The sequence below is a fragment of the Rhinopithecus roxellana genome, chromosome 1 (genome assembly GCF_007565055.1).
Source record: "Rhinopithecus roxellana isolate Shanxi Qingling chromosome 1, ASM756505v1, whole genome shotgun sequence".
Taxonomy (NCBI): domain Eukaryota; kingdom Metazoa; phylum Chordata; class Mammalia; order Primates; family Cercopithecidae; genus Rhinopithecus; species Rhinopithecus roxellana.
The window spans coordinates 125878720-125898306 of record NC_044549.1 but is presented as its reverse complement, the minus strand read 5'-3'; the positions used below and the strand labels follow the sequence as shown (position 1 = coordinate 125898306).

At 50.8% G+C, this 19587-nt stretch overlaps 1 protein-coding gene across 1 annotated transcript; it reads left to right on the top strand.

Moving 5' to 3' along the window:
- The first annotated feature begins 253 nt into the window (after positions 1–253).
- CHIT1 (chitinase 1) lies at positions 254–13894 on the top strand. Its single transcript, XM_030930511.1, has 11 exons — positions 254–373; positions 1403–1432; positions 4105–4306; positions 4880–4936; positions 6320–6485; positions 6720–6844; positions 7659–7782; positions 10137–10322; positions 10657–10770; positions 12117–12243; positions 12846–13894. Exons 1-11 carry the CDS (start codon positions 349–351, stop codon positions 13088–13090), a joined length of 1401 nt encoding a protein of 466 aa, XP_030786371.1. The 5' UTR covers positions 254–348; the 3' UTR covers positions 13091–13894.
- Positions 13895–19587: the final 5693 nt, after the last annotated feature.

The window sequence follows — 19587 nt, the reverse complement described above, 5'->3', positions numbered from 1 at the left end:
TAAGTCTGGGGCTGCTTATGGTCCTCACCACCTACACAAAGAAAGTCAGGGTCATGTTCATCCCTCAGGAGGTTCAGGGCCATTTCCCGCTTTCCTCTGTTTGGCAACACTAAGAGCCACCCTCTGATTGTTCCAGAAAAGCAAGAATTGCTAAAGGCCATTGTGTCAAGTTTGCCCAATTCATGCTATTTGACATCTTACCCTGCCCCACCCTGCTCCCACCCCTCCTCCCGCTAGTGCCCCTGATTGCAACACTCCTGTCTGGGGTGGAACAGGGTGGCCAGATAAAAGCAGAGCAGGACCTGGAATGCTGGTTCATATGGGCTGAGCCTGCCGCTGAGCTGCATCATGGTGCGGTCTGTGGTCTGGGCAGGTGAGCTGTCAGGGATAGTGGGCTGGGTCTCGGAGCTGTGGGGAGGTGGGGATGTGCATGTCCAGGGACCTCTTGCTACCCTTTGCAAGGAAGCAGGGGGACTCAGGAGAACTTCAGAGGGTCATTTTATCCCTCTCCATGCCTCCTGGTTTGCAGCCCCTTAATTACCTTTCCTGTGGGCTCCCCCTTAGGCTCTTTCAACCCAAGAGACTTCGTGTTGCAAGGGAAGGCTTTTCTCAACAGGCTGAAGATGACTTGACTTTCTTCTTTCTGTCCTGAAAGCCCAGAGTCAATGAGGCCCCTGCACTGGGTCTTTGTGTCTTTCCCATGTTCTTACGTCCCTCCTGTTGGCCTTATCCAAGAAGCACCCACTGCCAAGAGCCTCTTCTCCAACCTCATATTGGCTGTCCTGCAAGAAGGCAGCCTGGGGCCAGGACCCTGGGCATCCTTGCAAATTTTCATGCAGGTTCTATTAGGTTGACAGAGAAGTCCAAGGTCACCAGGTGAAAGAGATCTCTTTGAAGGAGTCCTGTCAAGCCCTAGGTCTCCAAGGCTGTGGATGCCTGCTACAGCCAGGCGGCGGAGAGGCAGCAGGAAGCATAAACGATGGCAGCAGAGGCACAGGCCCTCCCCAGGAGATGATCTCTCCCCGTGCAGCCCTTCCAGATTGGTTCTTTCTAGCCCCAGAACAGGTTTTCTTCTTGTTCCGAAAGAGAAGCAGTCTCTCTGAATAACTCACAAGTCAGCGGTTTTTCCACAGGCTTCCTGAATCCACACTGCACTTTACTGAGGCATAGAAAGGGGGCAGCCTCAGCCCAGGGAAGCCATCCCAGGCCAGGAAGGGACCCCCATGGTCTGGCCTGCATGAAGGGATGGACACAGTGCCCTCCTGGGTCCCTTCTGGAAGGAGAAAGCTTGATTCGTATGAAATTAGCCCTCCCTGACCACCTCCTGTGCTTCCATAGCTGTGGGGCCTGGGAAGGTGAGAATGGTGGCATAACCCTGGCCTTCTCTCTTGTGTTGCTCCAGGTTTCATGGTCCTGCTGATGATCCCATGGGGTAAGTGGCCTCTTTCTTGGAGCTAGCTCTTGAATCCTTTAGCCCCTTCCCTGGGCTTTGCTTCATGTCCCAACACACTTTCCCGGCCACACCTCCCCAAGAGCTCCAGATTTCAGTAGTGACTCTCTTCCAAAGCTCAGACCCTGCAAATGTCCCCATCCCCTAGTTGCCCTCCCAGGAAGGCTCTTGCCTCCTTATCCACTAGCTGAGCTCCTGCACATGTGTGGGGCCAGCTTGCACATCAGCTCTCTCAGGGCTTTCCTTTCCTGGGGTCGCTGGCTCCCTCCTCTGCACTCTGTGCTCTTGCAGCACCTGTGTATTTTACAGCACATTTTGCACTGCCTCTCATTATTGGCTCAGATGTCTCTCTGCACCAGACTCCAAGTTGCTGGGGGTAAGGAACCTTAGTCTCATCTGGCTCAGCATCCCCAGCCCCTTAGCTCCACGAGGATAACACACTGTTTCTGATTTGTTGAACTGATCAGATGTGGAGCTTGAGAGAGGCAGAAGGGAGCTCCTTGTTGTGTCAAATGGAAAAGAGACCTTGGGAGACCTTCAGCAACTCGGACTCCTGGTCCCCCTCTTGCCCCACCCCATTCCCTGGGCATCAGCCGCCTGGGAATGCTGGCCTCTCAGACCTTGTCCTGTGACTGCCTCTCACACTGGGCTGTGGCATTGGACGTACATTTCCGTCTCAGCCTCATAGGAGGGAACAGCCGCGGACACAGATACAGCAAACACGGGGAAGATGAGAGGTGGGAGATTTCTCAAAAAGCTTTAGTCCAGGCTACTTCTGGGCTTTCTGCAGTATAGTAATAATAGTAGGACTTTGTGTGAACTAAGGGTTAATACACGCAAAACACCTAGAACAGAGCTTCTTCCATGCAGTGTTCCTCCAAGTGTTTTATATGTATTAACTTTAGCCCACACGGGGGTCATGTGACACACATTATGGGAGGTCCAATGGCCTCCCTGTTTCACACAGCAGGAAGCTGAGTCACACAGTGAGTAAATTGCAAAGTTGGGATTTCAACCCAGACACTGACATGCCAGAGTCCCTGCTGTTAACCACTGCACTTTATTTTCTCCATAGTACAGAAATTCATAACAATATTTGATATGTGACAGCATGACATGACAGAAAAAGAGCTTCCTGGCTCCTTCCTACATGGCCTGGAGGATGAGTTCTCTGGGTTCATCCCCTCCTTCCTCTCTTTTGCTTTGAGCAGTTCACCAATTCTCCTGTATCACTGCAGGCTATGCCCCAGCCCCACCAGCAAGCTGCACTCCAGGGTGACCCCTGGTTAGAAACAGTGACAACTCCAGAGCCACGTGTATGCCCAGGATCAGCCCTCTATGCTCTTGGGTTCTAGTTGAGGCCTGCCTGAGCGCTCTCTTCCCGAAACTCTCCTATAGACACTTTGCACCCTTCCTCTTCCTCGCCCCCTCCCTGTCCATGTGGGCATTGGAGGGGGTACAGAAAGACCCTGCTGGGGAAAAGGGAAGTCCCAGGTTCTAGACACCAGCCACAGACACGATCCAGTCCAAACTCACCACTCCATCAAGATCTTGGCATAAAATGTTGGCTCACACGAACCACACCATCATAGATTGAGAGACTGGAAGAGACCCCAGAGACCACACTGTCATTATCAGATGGGGCCAGGATTGAAAATGAGTTGGACCCAAAGTCTATTTTTGGCAGATGCTGGAATGAAGACTAGCATTCTTGCTTCCTGGTGTCCTGGTCAACCCTGCACAGGGCTGACCTCAGTGGGGGTCATCACCACCAGGCCCTCACTGGGAACAGACCATCCTACCCCCTGCAAAGTCTTTTCACACACTGTAGGGTACTCTAGAGACAAGTAACCTATAGTGTGTGGGGTACTTAGAGACAAGATGCCTTCTCCTAGATAAAATTAGCTCTTTATTAGAATCTCAGCAGTGATATTGATAAACATAGATTATCTACAAGGGATAACAAGCAAATGCAAATGGCTTTAATGCAAGACTAAAGAAACATAAACCCAGGCCTGTAACTGGGGCCTCCTCTCTGCTACTTATCGGTTTGCATTTTAATGAAGTATTCTAAGGTATTCCAAACCGTTTTGGAAAGTTCTGCCTGCCTTCCTTCTACAGATGAGCATGCCATGTCTAATTCCCTCTGGGCCTCATGCTGGGGCTGCCTGGGGCTACCTTCTTTCAGGTTTCGGGGCCTGGAGGGGAGACCCTAACTGGGGGTAGGGAGACCTGCCTGCCAAACCCTAGTCCTGGGAGCTCAGACTCTGAGACTAGCAACTTTTAAGGATGTCAAGGAGTCACGAGGCTTAGGTCACAGCACGGCTGCTCTGCCCTCTTAGCAGCTGTGCTGATGAGGATGGGCCCCAAGCTCGTGAGCCTCAACTTGCTTCCTGGGAAAACAAGTCTTGGAAGATGATGGCCCTGCCCACTCAGTGTTCTGAGGATCCCATGTCTGGCCTCTGAAAATGCTTTCCCAACTGCAAGGCTCCACCCACACAAAACCAAATGCCATTTCTGCCTGTCGCGTCCCTCCACTGACTCCAGGTGTAGAAGAGGGAGGTCCAAGGACATTGCCTGCCCCAGACAGAGGGTGACAAGTCCCCAGAAGGCCCTGCTGACAGCTATCTCTTTTCTTTACTCCAACGGGCCAGGTTCTGCTGCAAAACTGGTCTGCTACTTCACCAACTGGGCCCAGTACAGACAGGGGGAGGCTCGCTTCCTGCCCAAGGACGTGGACCCCAGCCTTTGCACCCACCTCATCTATGCCTTTGCTGACATGACCAACCACCAGCTGAGCACCATTGAGTGGAATGACGAGACTCTCTATCAGGAGTTCAATGGCCTGAAGAAGATGTGAGCCAAAGCAGAGGAGCAGGGTGGGTGGGGTGTGGTGGGGGATAGACAACCTCCTGCCAGAGCCAGGCACCTCCCCAGAACTAAGGACCTGCTGCAGACCCACTGTGTGGCTTTGGGCAAGTCGTATCACCTCTCTGGGCTCTCCTGTGCTTAATGAAAGAGGTAGGGGTTGCTTAGGGGATCCCAAAGGGCCCTTCCAGTTTAGGTCTAAGTGGGATCGGGATTGTGAGACTTTCTGTCTCCCATGAAGGCCCTTCCTCATTGTGAAATGGATCCACCCTTCAGCCCCAGTGTTCTGGGTACTTCACAAAGCCTCTTGAGAATCTGCCCCAATCCTTGCTTCCTGAGCCCACGCAGCGGTGTCTCCCCGGTTAGACAGGTGGTTCTGGGAGTCAGGAACGTGACTTCCCTTTTCCAATCTACAACTGTCCCCAGAATGCTAGTACAGGTTCTGTGCCTAGATACTTTGACACGTCCCCACCCTTGTTGTTCCTCCCCATGGTAACATCCCTGCCAGGGAACCCTGAGAGCTAGCAGAGTAAATCCAGCTGTGTCTCCTGTCTTTCCCAGGAATCCCAAGCTGAAGACCCTGTTAGCCATCGGAGGCTGGAATTTCGGCACTCAGAGGTTAGTTGACTGTGGTCACCTGTGTGGTAAAGTTCCTGGATGAGAACCTGGTGCACTCACCAGAGGGAGCCCTGGCCAGAGGGAGCCCTGGTCAGGGAATCAGGCCAGGCTGAGATGTGGTCAGGGGAAAGGGGAGGGGAGCTGAACTCTGGGGGCTGAATTTCCTTCTGGGTTCTTGGCACCCCAGCAGGAGGGCAGCACAGTGAGCTTCATTCCAGGCTGTTTCAGATCCAGTCTTGCCAGAAGCACAGGTCTAAACACAGCAGAGGGCTCAGACCTCTCCAGGCATTAGTCTCTTCTTCCATGAAGTGAGAAGAGGGAGGGTCCCAACTAATCCTGACAACATGCAGTGTCTATGTTTTCTGAGCTCAGAAATGGGTTATCTTGTTCCAGAGAGAATGTTTATTCCACTTCTGAGTATAAAAGGTAATCTGTGAGATTGAGCCTGGGTGCCAAAGTATTGGCATTTGGGGGACATTTTTTAATGATTTATGGAGATAATGGAATGGAGTATTTGAAACTTGGTGTTTTCTAGAAAATCCAGAATATATGGCTCCTGAAGCTCTAAACAGTCTTTCTAAAACTTTTTTGGATCATGAACCCTTTTGGGAATCTGATGAAAGTTGTAACTCATCTTCCAGAATAATACTTATATACAGATTGTTTATTGAAATGCAGGAGTTTTTAGCCTGGTGTCCCCAGACTAAATTAATAAAAATAAAGTAGGATCAATCTGTAAAGGACTTGAGACCCCCAAGAAGTTCAGGGACTTCCCACTAAGGAAGGAAGATGTGGAGAGGTGGTTCTTGAGGCAGCGTGGGGATTTTGACGAGCTCCAGACTAGTAATAGTAATAAAAACACAAAGCACTCTACAGGTGTGAGCTAGAGGAAAGATGACCAGGTTAACCTGCCAGGAAACTAAAACAGTGGGCTCCCCAGGTCTTTACTAACCTTAGTAAAGCAATTAGAGAAATTCTAATTAGAGAAAAATCCTAATTAGAGAAAAACTAGTTTCTCTAATTCCTCTTCTTTTTAAACCTTCATTCCGAGGGTGTCAACTAGCTCTGATTCGGGGTGGGACAATTCAGGGGCTTGGAGGGAGCCTCTGGAGGGAATTTTGGGAAAGGCTTCTAGGGCATCCATGAGCCCCTGGTGGTGTTGATGTTCGGGGGTAGAAAGCGCTCTGGATGGTCCCCTTTCCTCAACCCAGATCATAACTCACCAGCAAATATCCCTGCAGCCTCTGAAGAAGCCCTCCCAGCACCCCTCCCGGCCCAGACACAGAGACGCACTGTCCTGAGTGTTTTCTCGCCTGTCTCTGAGTGAGAGTGGCCTCCTGTTTGGTCCAAGGCAGGCCCTTACTCCCTGTCATCACCTCACAGGTTCACAGATATGGTAGCCACGGCCAACAACCGTCAGACCTTCGTCAACTCAGCCATCAGGTTTCTGCGCAAATACGGCTTTGATGGCCTTGACCTTGACTGGGAGTACCCAGGAAGCCGGGGAAGCCCTGCCATAGACAAGGAACGCTTCACAGCCCTGGTGCAGGTACCGCTGGGTGGGGCAGGGATCACCCTGTCTGCACAGGGACCCAGAGCTGGAGCCCCCACAGCACGTATGAGGGCTGCTCTGCCCCCAGAGCCAGCTGCTTCACGTATCTGTGTGGCACAGATCAGCCCTGTGGTCAGCTCTCAGACTTCTACCAGTGAACATCTACCTGGGGCTCACAGGGGCTGCCTGCCTGGTGCGTGCCCGTGTGTTGACTGGGCTCCACTCCCACAGGACTTGGCCAATGCCTTCCAGCAGGAAGCCCAGACCTCAGGGAAGGAATGCCTCCTTCTGAGTGCAGCGGTTCCAGCTGGGCAGACCTATGTGGATGCTGGATATGAGGTGGACAAAATCGCCAGGTGAGTCTCAGGCAGATGGCTTGGAACCGTGCTCTCGGAAGGAGGAGAGGCCAAGGGCAGACTGAGCTTTCCCAGGGGTAGAGCGGGTGTTCACCTACAAGGCATTTGGAAAGTCCCATCCTTACACCAAAACAAAAGCAGACAGTTCCCTGATTTTGTACTCAGGGTAAAACTAAGACACACCCAGAAAGGCTTTGCTTAGTGTTTGCTGCTGCCCTGTGCCAGATCCTTCATTTTGGATCTCTGCCCTCTTCCTTGGGAACTCATTCTTAAGGTGAAAATGCCCCCTGAGCAGGTAGTGAAGCCATTGTCTTCAAGAAAATGTGTTTTCTGGATCCTTGCTCCTCAAAGTACAGCATGTGGACTCGCAGCCCCCACAACAACCAGGTGCTCGTTAGAATTATGGACTCTCAGACCCCACCCCAGGCCTTCTGAAGAAGAACCTTCATTTTAATGAGATTCCTGGGTGATCTGCATGCACACTGAAGTGGAAGAAACCCTGAGCTAGAGTTTCCTCCAAAATAGCAATGTAGCAGGAGGTTTCTTGAGTGGAATAGGGAGGGCCTGGGGGTGCTGAGGGGACAGTGGGGTGAGGATGACAAGTTTGAGTGAGAATGAGAATAGCCTCCATAAGGGGGCTGGCTGGGACTGCTGTCTGGGTCATCTTCTGCAGAGCCAGGTGAGCCTGCCACCTTTGCCTCTGACCCCAGTGGTTCCTCCCTAGGCCATGCACTGAGGGGGTAGGAGTAAGAAAGAAGGGCTCCCCTCGCCCCCAATCCCTTGTTCCTCACCTCCTCTTCCATGCCTCCTGCAGGAACCTGGATTTTGTCAACCTTATGGCCTATGACTTCCATGGCTCTTGGGAGAAGGTCACGGGACATAACAGCCCCCTCTACAAGAGGCAAGAGGAGAGTGGTGCAGCGGCCAGCCTCAACGTGGTACGTGTGGCCGGAGGGCTGAGACAGGACTCCCCTGTCCAGCAGGCCCTGTCTGGTGGCTTCTTTTGAGCCCCAAGGCCCTCATAGGAAAAAAGACACAGGGCACTGAGAAGCCAGAAGCTTTTTCATTTCTTTGCTTGCTTGTTTTCTTCTATTTTCCTGGTCCCTGCCCCTACTGAGGGGAAACCTCACTTCTGTGGAGCATCTTGGCTGATGGTAGACACAGCAAACCAATTTGATGACAAACAAGTGGCCAATGGGGAAGCCCACTTTGAGCTTGAGTCTCCAGCCAGCAGGCCTGCTGCTTCCCTCACACACCTCCACCCCATTTCCTTCAAGACAGTGGGCAGACTTGTGCTCCACGGTCACACTGGTTGACCTTCTGGAAGGCGCTTTCAGGGGTAGGAGCTTTCCCAAGTTGATAACATCTCCACGGATGTCACTAAGGATGGAAGCACCCCCAGCACCTGCAAAGGGCAGCCTTCGTTTTTAGACTAGGGTAGGTTGGGGTTTCCTAACTTTTCCTCATTGAGCAATCAAGACACTTTTAATTTTTTAAATTTTATTTACTCTTAAGAGATAGAGTCTTGCTCTGTCACCAAGATGGGCGTGCAGTGGCATGATCATAGCTCACTGCAGCTTCATCCTCCCAGGCTTAAGCGATCCTCCTGCCCCAGCCTTCTGAGTAACTGGAATCAATATGACCAGCTAATTTTTTTTAAATTTGTAGAGATGGAGTCTTGCTATATGCCCAGGATGGTCTCAAACTCCTGCCCTCAAGCAATCCTCCTGCCTCAGCCTCCCAACGCATTGGAATTATAGGCATGAGCCAACATGCTCAGCCTAGATCCTCTTTATAAGCCCTCTCTATATCTTAAAATATAGAGAGGGTTTATAAAACCCTACAGAGAGGGCTTATAATAACTATATTATTTTTCTTTCTTAAAACAAGCAAAACCAAACAACAAAGAGAAAGCCCTAAATTAAAGTGCTTTTTACTTTTGGAGAGCCCACATCTCTGTATATCAGCTGGAGTGGGACATCTTTGACTTTCTGGCTCTTTCATGAATGAAGAGCACCTCTTTTAGCCAGTGAGCCAGGCACCCACATTTCACACTGAGCCTGGCCTCTCCATCCCCGTCTGGAAGACTGTGTGAGTTTTGGAGGAAGCTGTATCCCTGTCCCAGTGGGGAGACACAGAAAGAAATACATTCAGCTGAGAGGTGAGTGGGGTTGGAGTCCCTCCAGCACCCTGCTCTCCACACTGTGTACCTTGAATCCACCGAGGAATGGAGGCCATCTTATTCCTACAAAGAGGCCTTCTACTCACCACACGATGTGCCCGGGGATTGCTTCTAGCCAGAGGGGTGACTTTTCCCAACTTGCACAAAAGTGCTATAACAAATCAGGAGAAGCCCCGACTTCTGCCTTCAGAAAGCACCAGTCTGATCAAAGATAAGTCGTATAGATGGACAAAAAGAAATATATTTAAATAAATGTAGTGAAAACTGTTCTTTGCCTAAGTGCTAAGTGGGCTCAGAGTAACTAGACCTGACAAAACTAGGGCAACTTCTGGGGGAAAGTGAACCATACTCTTGGCTTAAGGAATGAGGCTTCATTATTCATTAATTTTTCACACTCATATCGGGTACCTTCTCCCGTCACAGGCCTGGGGGTGTTACATCAAGTAATACATAACCAGGGAGAAGGCCTTATTCAGAGGTGGGTAAGGAAGCCTTTGTTCCATCTGAGCATCAGGTGTCATTCCAGGCACTGGGGATACAGAGATAAATAAAGCAGACCCAATTCCCTGCTTTTGTACTCAGGGTAAAACTAAGACAACAATCATGATAACAATGATGACCATAGTGACCCTTTATTGCATTGTGCTGACCTTTTGCATGCATTATAACCTTTAATTCTCACAATGCCCTAAGAGATGGATATTTTCCTTATTCCCATGTTACAGACAGAACACCAAGGCTCAGTGAGGTTAAATAAGCTGCTGAGTAAGGCGGGGATCTGTGTCTGCCTTGTTCACGGGTGTGTCTGAAGCACCATGGACAGCGCCTGGCACACAGTGGGCCATCAGTACACATTGGTTCAGTGAATGGTTGTCTGCATCCGAAGCCCATGCTCTCTGGTTATCATGCCATGCAGCTTCTTCACTGGGGTCATGGGTCTGAGGCAGGCTCTAAAGAAGGTGGGGTAGGGCTGGAATACTAACGAAGGCCTTTGGGGCTCCAGTGGAGGAGCCCCTGGCCTCCTAGTTCTGTCTCTGGATCCCCCAGACTTACACAATCAGAACCGGGCTGAGGGCTGAGAAAATTAACCCTGCCCTCTTCCACCACTAGGATGCTGCTGTGCAACAGTGGCTGCAGAAGGGGACCCCTGCCAGCAAGCTGATCCTTGGCATGCCTACCTATGGACGCTCCTTCACCCTGGCCTCCTCGTCAGACACCAGAGTGGGGGCCCCAGCCACAGGGTCTGGCACTCCTGGCCCCTTCACCAAGGAAGGAGGGATGTTGGCCTACTATGAGGTAGGAAAACTCATAACCACCCTGGGTACTGTGGGGGTCAGGAGGTGCCTGAGAGAACAGAGGGTTCCTTCTCCCACTGTTTCTGAGTAAGGACGCCAGGTGCAGAGAATTCTGGCCAGGTAAATTCCATACCATCCATACTGTCTTGAATTTATCCTTAAGCCCAGGTGCCTCAAGCTGAGTTCAGCGTTCTAGGTCACTGCAAAGAACATCCTGATTCTCCAGGCTTCCTCAGACAGGAATTTTCCAATCTCTAGTCTCCTCCTGGTGAGGAAGGGAAGGTGCGTGCAAGAGCCTCCCTCCTCCTCCCCAGTGCTGCCTTCTGCTTCCACAGGTCTGCTCCTGGAAGGGGGCCACCAAACAGAGAATCCAGGACCAGGAGGTGCCCTACATCTTTCGGGACAACCAGTGGGTGGGCTTTGATGATGTGGAGAGCTTCAAAACCAAGGTGAGGCCCAGCTCTGCTGGCAGGGGGGTGGTCCTGAGTGAACAAGGCCTGTCAATGACATGGAATGAGGGCAGTTCAGGACCTCAAGGGTGAGTCTCCTTTAAATGTCCCAACATTTCATAAATCTCCACGTGATAGTATTTTGTACTTTTACTACCTATTGACTCACAAAAGACAAAATTACAAAAAATTGCTCTACATTTAGTAGCACCCTGGAAAGGATTTCTAAATACTATACAAATTCTAGAGACATATGAAGAGGAGAATTACACATGGTGAGGCATATAGCTTTATTCAGCCCATTGGCAATAGCTGGTGCATGTTCAAATTACAGATCTTTTGCTTTACTTATAGGACCCCCTTCTCCTGCCCAATATTGGTGGCCTGAAGAGTTAGTGCATTTACCTGGTTTCATGCCACTCTCCCCTGTGAAACTGTTAGCTCCTGAAGACGGATGCTTCACTAGTTTATCTGTACATCCCACATCAGTTATCATGTGTGGTTGACAGCGGCAGCTTCTAGAGGTGGAGAATTGCAGGGGGCCACGATCCTGGCTGGGGAGATGGGAGAAGGGGTCACGGTGGAAGGGTGTTTCAGGTAAGTCCTAAAGCATAGAAGGTGGCCCATTCTTAGGGGTGAGGGAGCAGGCAACAGTACAAGCAAAGACGTGGGTGTGAAGCAAGTAGAGGCTGGACTCTGAGAACAAAGTGTAGGCCCACATAGCTGGACCCCCCAAGCAGGGCAGGTAGAGGAAGGGAGCTAGCTGAAAGGGAGGCTGGGGCCAGCAAGGGATCAAGCACCGTGGCCCCCTGGCAGGGTTAGAGGACAGAGAATCCCACTCCGAGGAAACACAGTCATACCATCAGGAAGCCTCAGGAATCTGGTGGAGGGAAGATGGCTCTCAGGGAAGACAAAGACATGAAGACAGAGAAGCAATCCTTGATTGAGATCTTTTGGAAATCTGAGTTGTTCCCTATGGTAACTGAACTTACCTTGACCAGCATACGGTACCCTTAAATAAAGCAGCTCAGCCCACACATGACCAAGCTGTGAAGGATTCCCACTTACGGAGGTGCACACATCTGACACTGTTCTTCCCGGCGCACCCGCCCCACCCCAGGTAATGCTTATGTTAAGACAAGGAGACTGCAAAATGACTGATGTCCAAGCAGCATGAGGACTCAGCACTCAAGCTCCCAGCCCGGGGCTGTCTCCAGAACCTGCAGCCACTCACAGGCCCCAGGCTGCTGGAGAAAAAGGGCCCTGTCCAGATGAGGTAGCCAGGCTCTGGGGCTGGCCGGGCTAGGCTTCCCCGGGCTCCTCCACTGCATCCCCTCCCTGCACAGGTCAGCTATCTGAAGCAGAAGGGACTGGGCGGGGCGATGGTCTGGGCACTGGATTTAGATGACTTTGCCGGCTTCTCCTGCGACCAGGGCCGATACCCTCTCATCCAGACGTTGCGGCAGGAACTGAGTAAGTAAGGTACCCGGGGCCAGTGGCAGAATTTGGAGGTGGGGTATGAACACAGCTCCATGCATCCAGTGAACTGTAGGTCCTGGGTCCTTCTGAGGAAATGACTTTGCCCCAATACTGTAATTTCCCAAGCTTCATGCACCCCTAGGAGCTAAGGAAACTGTCAAAACAATTTTCCTTTTTGCACTTTCTCTTCCTGGTTGTAGCAATGCCTGCCCAGGGTGTTGTAACCGTGGCTTCCCTCCAGAGGGCCCCCAGCCTGGGAGCAGCAGCTTGTTCCTCTCTTACCTGGGAGAAAGCCTCCCCTTAGCCTGCAGCGTGTCACCCCCACCTGCCCTCAGTAGTATATGGTTGTGCTTGCAGTTGGGTAAAGACTTAACTGCCTGTCACATGTGTAGCCAGGTGTTGTCTGTGGCACTGTGCTTCAGCTGTAGGTATGGCTGTTGTCTGGCTGTTCTCTGCCTGGAGTACCTGGCTGTACTCAGCCTGTAGGGCATATGGTGCTGGGCTGCTACCTGCCAATGGTTGCTGCCTGTGTGCTCTGCCTGTGGGTTTGGGATCTCTTAGGAGGAGCCTTGGTTGAATCTTCACTGTCTTCCCAGGTCTTTCATATGTGCCTTCAGGCACGCCAGAGCTTGAAGTTCCAACACCAGGTCAGCCCTCTGAACCTGAGCATGGCCCCAGCCCTGGACAAGACATGTTCTGCCAGGGCAAAGCTGATGGGCTCTATCCCAACCCTCGGGAACGGTCCAGCTTCTACAGCTGTGCAGGGGGGCGGCTGTTCCAGCAGAGCTGCCTGACAGGCCTGGTGTTCAGCTCCTCCTGCAAATGCTGCACCTGGAATTGAGTCCCTAAGGTCCCTCCAGTCCCAGCTTCGAGGCTGGGCCCAGGATCACTCTACAGCCTGCCTCCTGCGTTTTCCCTGTGGGCTGCAATCTGGCTCCTGCAGATCTCTCTGTGGTCTTCCTTTATCCAGGCTTTCTGCTCTCAGCCCTGCCTTCCTTTTTTCTGGGTCTCCTGGGCTGCCCCTTTCACTTGCAAAATAAATCTTTGGTTTGTGCCCCTCTCCCCAAAGATTTGGTGACTTAAGAGGCTCTCTAAGCACACTGTTGACTCCAAAACATCCACAGGTCAGAGCCAGGTGGGAAGGTGGCCCGTGCAGGATGTGCCAGGCCCTGTGGCAGGTCTTGCCTCATGAGTCCATATGCCAGTGGGTGGTTTCCAGTACACAGGTGATGGCAGCCAGAGCAAGGCCCCAAGTGCAACACGTTCTTTGGTTATTGGCTCAGAAGCCTGGAAAATGGAGCTTCTGCTGACCTTCACGCAGGTGTTATTCCCAAAATGCCACTAGATGGCAGCAGAGAACTTTTCCCTGATTTAAGTGCTCTGCGAGCACTTAACATTACAGTAAGAATTCGGACCCCTGGTACTCAGCCTGTCTTCGGGATAAATCCTGTTTGGGCCCTTTGCAGGCCCTATCTCACCTACTGCCCCCGTTCGCCAGATGAAGAAGAAACAATGATTATTCTGACTTTACAGGCATTTAAACTGAAGACTGATTCTAACCAATTCTGAGTCCAGAACCAAGGCCTGAAACGGGCCAGAGAGCATGCACATGGCGTCCTGGTTAGATAAAGTCATCCCAACATTCCTGGCTGCTTTGGGCTGCACCTTGATCATTCTGTTTGAAGAAAATCTGCACAAAGCCTAATGATCCAGCCTGTTATTCACTCCAAACTGGTTTCTGGGTGGGACTTGGGAAGGCAGCTGGGGATTGGGACAGGTGAGATGAGGGGGAGGCGGTTTGGCCCCCCACGTGAGTACACCCAGCACCAGAGCACCAGTGCCCTCGTCACTGCGGCAGCCTGCCTGTCCACGGGCATTATGAAACCTGCTTTCCTCAGTCCAGAGCACAAGCTGCTGGAGCACGTGCTCCGCCCCCTGAGGTCTCAATTAAGGGATAGCCAACCACATCCCAACGAGCTGTTCAGAGTGGAGTCCAGGTGCAGGGGTGACTTCCGGCTTGCTGCACTCCAGCTGTGTGACTTCAGGCAAAGAAGCTGAGCCTCAGTCCTCTGCTGTAGGATGGGAGAACTGTGAGGAGTCAGTGAAGTCGTGCACACCTACCCTATGATCAGTGCTCATTCCCTCCCTCCCTCTTCCCTTCTCAGCCCTTCTTCATCTTCTCTGAGCTGGATATGTCAAGAATTTAGCAAATACTGTAGTCTCCTTTTAGCAGAATGCGCCCTTCTACAAGCATCCAAATAACCAAAGTCCTCCCTGAGTACACAGTCTTACACCTGCACTAGTCTTACCCTCAGGAAAGCATTAGCCACAGCCTCTCTGTGGTCTTCCTATCCACCCTGCTCCTCTGCAAACTCATGGCCACTCCCTCAGCTAGAACCAGCATCACCTCATACCTGAACCCACCTTCCACCTGGCCTCCCTGCTTCCTGCCCACCCCCTCTTCCAGTCAGTCACCACACCACAACCAGTTTAATCTTTCTAAAATAGAGAGCTAAGCCTGTCACTTCCCTTGCTTAAAAACTATCAACAGCTTCCCCTGCCCAAAGGAGAAAGTCCCCACCCATCGGCACAGTGTTGAGACCCTTTCTCAGGCCTTCATATCTTCTCCGGTCACATCTCCTGATATCCCCACCCCAGTTAAGTTGCTGGGTACCTCTGATGTCAGCATTAACCTCAACCATCAATGTCAGCTCTTCATGTGGGACCCCCACAGCCCTCTGTCACCGGGCTAGCTCAGGCCCACGCCATTTTCTAAAGGAATCCTGCCCAGGACAGGAACAATGAGAGCTCCCTAAAAGCCATTAGTGTTCAGATTGTCTCTTTTTGTTTGTTTTTGTTTTGGTTTGGTTTTTGTTTGTTTTGTTTTTGTTTTTTGTTTGTTTGTTTGTTTTTTGTTTTTAAGACAGAGTCTCACTCTGTTGCCCAGGTTGGAGTGCAGTGGTGCAATCTCGGCTTACTGCAACCTCCGCCTCCCAGGTTCAAGCAATTCTCCCGCTTCAGCCTCCCGAGTAGCTGGGATTACAGGCACACGTCACCACACCAGGCTAACTTTTTTATTTTTAGTAGAGATGGGGTTGTTGTTGTTTGTTTGCTTGAGACAAGGTCTCTCTCTGTCACTCAGGCTGGAGTGCAGAGGCACAATCACAGCTCACTGCAGCCTTGACCTCCTGGGCTCAGGTGATCCTCCCACCTCCCAGGTAGCTGGTACTACAGGCACGCACCACTGTGCCCTGCTAAATTTTGTATTTTGTGTAGAGACAGGGTTTTGTCATGTTACCCAAGCTGGTCTCCAACTCCTAGGCTCAAGTGATCCTCCTGCCTTGGCCTCCCAAAGTGCTGGGATTACAGCCGTAAGCCACAGTGCCCAGCCAGATTGTCTCTTTTGACTCCACCTTGGCCTTGAAGCCCCATGTGGCTGGAGTCTTCCTGCTGCTGCTGAGTTTCTCAGCACACCGCGTGTCTATGCCAGGCCTGGTGTCCAGCTGGACACAGCAGGGACAAGAATCGGGGCTTTACTTTCCTGAGGCTAACATTCTCTTGCGGGAGACAGACAATGAACAAACATGCACATAGGACCATTCCAGGCAATAATGAGTGCTTAAAAGGAAACAAGATATGGCTAGAGAGTGAAGGATGGGGGTGAGGGGATTGCTGTGCACAGTGTGGTCAGAGAAGGCTCAGTGGAGGCCACATTTGAGATGAGATCCCAAGTCTAAGGAAGATTTGCCCATACACTTTTGAGATCCACAGTCCTCAGGGGTAAACCTGGGTGCAATTCTTCCCTGGCTGCCTTTGTTAACCCAGCTTATAGGGCAGAGTCCTGCCTTGGTCTCCTCTTCTAAATGTCCCCAAGAGGCCCTGCCTTGGCCCCATTTCTCCCCTGGCACAGGTGCCTTGTATAGGCCCTTAGTCTGGTGGCGGTGATCACGCCCCATGGACAGGTCCTCCGGAGCAATGACTGCTCCCCTATCCCTTATGTCAACTGTCACCTCAATCCCACCTGCCTGGTGCCCTTTTATGTAGCACCGATTGAGGTCAGGGCTCCCGGCCACTGCCCCAACCTGTGGACTGTACCTTCAGAGTCAACCTTTGGTGACTGCCCCAGCCTCTGTCATGCCCTTATGCCCAGGACATGGTCTGTCTGCATGGTCTGGTACAACACCCTCCCTCTCCTCTGCTCTAGGTTGCTGGCAGGAAACTACCCTTGGTGTCCCACATCCAGTGTGGTGACCTATATCTCAGGGGACCATCAGGAGTCTCCAAACAGGCCATGCCTTCCTCAAGCGTATCTCCACCTGTGCTTCACATCTGCGTGTGCCATCCCTCCTTTCCCCACCAGGCCACTGCCAGTCGCCCTGAGACAGTCACCTCCTGGGTTACTCCTGCAGGAAACATCCTCGGGTGCCCTGGACATCAGTGACTGCCTCCTTGCCACCCTAGACCACTGGGCCACACTGACATATGCTGCTGCCGTGATCTGTGTGGATGTTAGACTCCTCCCCTAGGTTCTGAGCTCCTAAGGTCAAGCACAATGTCTTAAGTGGTCCTCTCCAACCATGACACATGTTTGAGGCTCAGTAAATGTTGGACCATATAATTTCTGACTTTTTTTCTTCTTTCATCCTTGGGCCTAGAAATCACTTAGAGGATTTCCAGACTGAAGTGCTATTTCATGACAAGAGCACTACTCTTCCAAACCCTTCTATTGAATACCACTGACTCTTTTAATATTAGTGTCCAGCCATTAGTCCTGTCCTTCAAAGGGACAGGGGAATTAACATTTGTTGCATGACCAGAGACCATACTAAACATGTATTAGACATCCAATAAATAGTTACTGAATGAATAGTAAGTGAATTAACTTGTGTCGTTTAATCCTCACTGTACCCCTGCAAAGGACGTATCATTTTCTCTTTCCCTTGGATTATACAAGCAGTATGTGGCAAAGCTGCAATTGATTAATTAATTAATTAATTATTGAGACAGTCTCACTCTGTCGCCCAGGCTGGAGTGCAGTGGTGCGATCTCAGCTCACTGCAGCCTCCGTCTCCTGGGTTCAAGTGATTCTTGTCCCTCAGCCTCCCAAGTAGGTGGGATTACAGGCACATGTCACCATGCCCAGCTAAAGTTTTTGATTTTTTTTTTTTTTTTTTTTTTTTTTTGAGACGGTGTCTCGCTCTGTCTCCCAGGCTGGAGTGCAGTGGCCGGATCTCAGCTCACTGCAAGCTCTGCCTCCCGGGTTTATGCCATTCTCCTGCCTCAGCCTCCCACGTAGCTGGGACTACAGGCACCCGCCACATCGCCCGGCTAGTTTTTTTGTATTTTTTAGTAGAGACGGGGTTTCACCGTGTTAGCCAGGATGGACTCGATCTCCTGACCTCGTGATCCACCCGTCTCGGCCTCCCAAAGTGCTGGGATTACAGGCTTGAGCCACCGCGCCCGGCCTAGTTTTTGATATTTTTAGTAGAGAACGGGGTTTCACTATGTTGGCCAGGCTGGTCTTGAACTCCTGACCTCAAGTGATCTGCCCACCTCAGCCTCCCAAAGTGCTAGGATTACAGGCATGAGCCACAACGCCTGGCCTAAAACTGCAATTTAGATGCCAGTCTAGATGAGACCCAGAGCCCAAGTTTGCTTTCTAGAAGGCTGCTGGCTTTTCCTCCCCCAAGTTAAAATCGTATGCATTTCTTTTATCTCCTCACCCTGCTATTGGTGTCTAGACCTCAGAGGTCATGAGTGTTGGACACTTCCTCTGTCTCCAGCCATACACTAATGTTCAGGTCCATTTATCTCTGCTGTCAATCCCAGTGGGATCACAGGTGCAGAAACCATGGTGTCCAAGTCAAGCCAGCAGTGGAGTCAGGCCTGACCCAGACCCACCCATGTCTTTGGTTGCTCTCCCTGGTGCATCCTCCTTCATGCCTCAGCTCTTGTCCTCTATAATATCTGATTTTATGATTTACCTAAGTATCTTAATAATGATAAGATATTAAGTAATCTTAATAATGCTTAAAACAATAAGCATCGCCTGAGCATTTGCCATGTGGCTGGAGTTGTGCTAGGGTCTAAGGGAAATGCAGAAATAAACCCTGACCTCCTAGTGTTTCTAGTTGGTGGGACTGTTGGTGCGGGTCTCCAGGATCAGCTTATCACTAAGGGTCAAAAGATCAACCCGGCTGGTGCAGTGGACTCATGCCTGTAATCCCAGCACTTTGGGAGGCTGAGGCAGGTGGATCACGAGGTCAGGAGTTCAAGATCAGCCTTACCAACATAGTGAAATCCCGTCTCTACTAAAAATACAAAAATTAGCTGGGCATGGTGGCATGTACGTGTAATCCCAGCTACTCAGGAGGCTGAGGCAGGAGAATCACTTGAATCTGGGAGGCGGAGGTTGCAGTGAGCTAAGATCGCGCCACTGTACTCCAGCCTGGGTGACAGAGCGAGACTCCATCTCAAAAAAAAAAAAGAAAAAAAAATCGACCCCGAGAGAAAGTACAGGTACTTCATTACTGATGCCGTTTGGAGCTGTAGGCTCATGGGGATAATAAAAACAGGCCAAACCTGGCTTTATTCTTGTTTTTTAAAAATTCTCTGCATACAAACCATTCTTATTGCCTCTACCTAGGGTGAACTTCTTGCTCTCATTGCCCAAGACAATCTGACATATGAAGTTTGAGCACCTATACCACAAAGTAAATACCACTTTTTATAACAAGACTTTCTCTCTGTGCCCACCAGACTGCCCTGTCAGCCCCACACACTTTAATTATAAACTAGGTCATGCAAGCTTGCATGGCCTTTGAAGACAGGCACAAATGCTGCTTGAACTGTTAGTGTGTTTGACACTGAGGAATACAGTTTGAAAGGAATTTGGGGCTATTTACTTTTTGGTGGCTTAACCCACTAACGTCTGGGCACCCTCCTTAACAGTGATGACCACTCTTAGACCATAAAGAAGAGGCCCCTCTATTCTTCTCTCCCATAACATTCATTGTTACATCTGATACATCTGCTGGAACCCCGGGCAAATTTGACTCCCCCTTTGGCTGGTCAGATCAGGGACCAAACTGTCCATCACACCTTACCTGCAGCAATGAGAGCTGACACTCTTTATCATTTTAATTTTGTCTCCATTGTAAAATATATCACATTATACCAAAGAGTGTTCAAAACATATATGTTCAGGAACTCTTATGAGTCTGTCACTCAGATAAGGAAACAACATTATCAGCATCTGATGAACAGTGACTGATGTGCTCCTCCCTAATCCCATAGCCCTCTAACTAGATTTTGGTTATTCCTTTTCTTGGTTTTTCC

What these genes read in the sequence shown, in the direction of transcription:
- CHIT1 (XM_030930511.1), top strand. Translation starts at nt 349, where the DNA reads ATGGTGCGGTCTGTGGTCTGGGCAG. An exon ending in GCTTCACAGCCCTGGTGCAG is followed by an intron (nt 6,486 to 6,719) that starts GTACCGCTGGGT and finishes CCACTCCCACAG; the next exon opens with GACTTGGCCAATGCCTTCCA. An exon ending in TGGAGAGCTTCAAAACCAAG is followed by an intron (nt 10,771 to 12,116) that starts GTGAGGCCCAGC and finishes CTCCCTGCACAG; the next exon opens with GTCAGCTATCTGAAGCAGAA.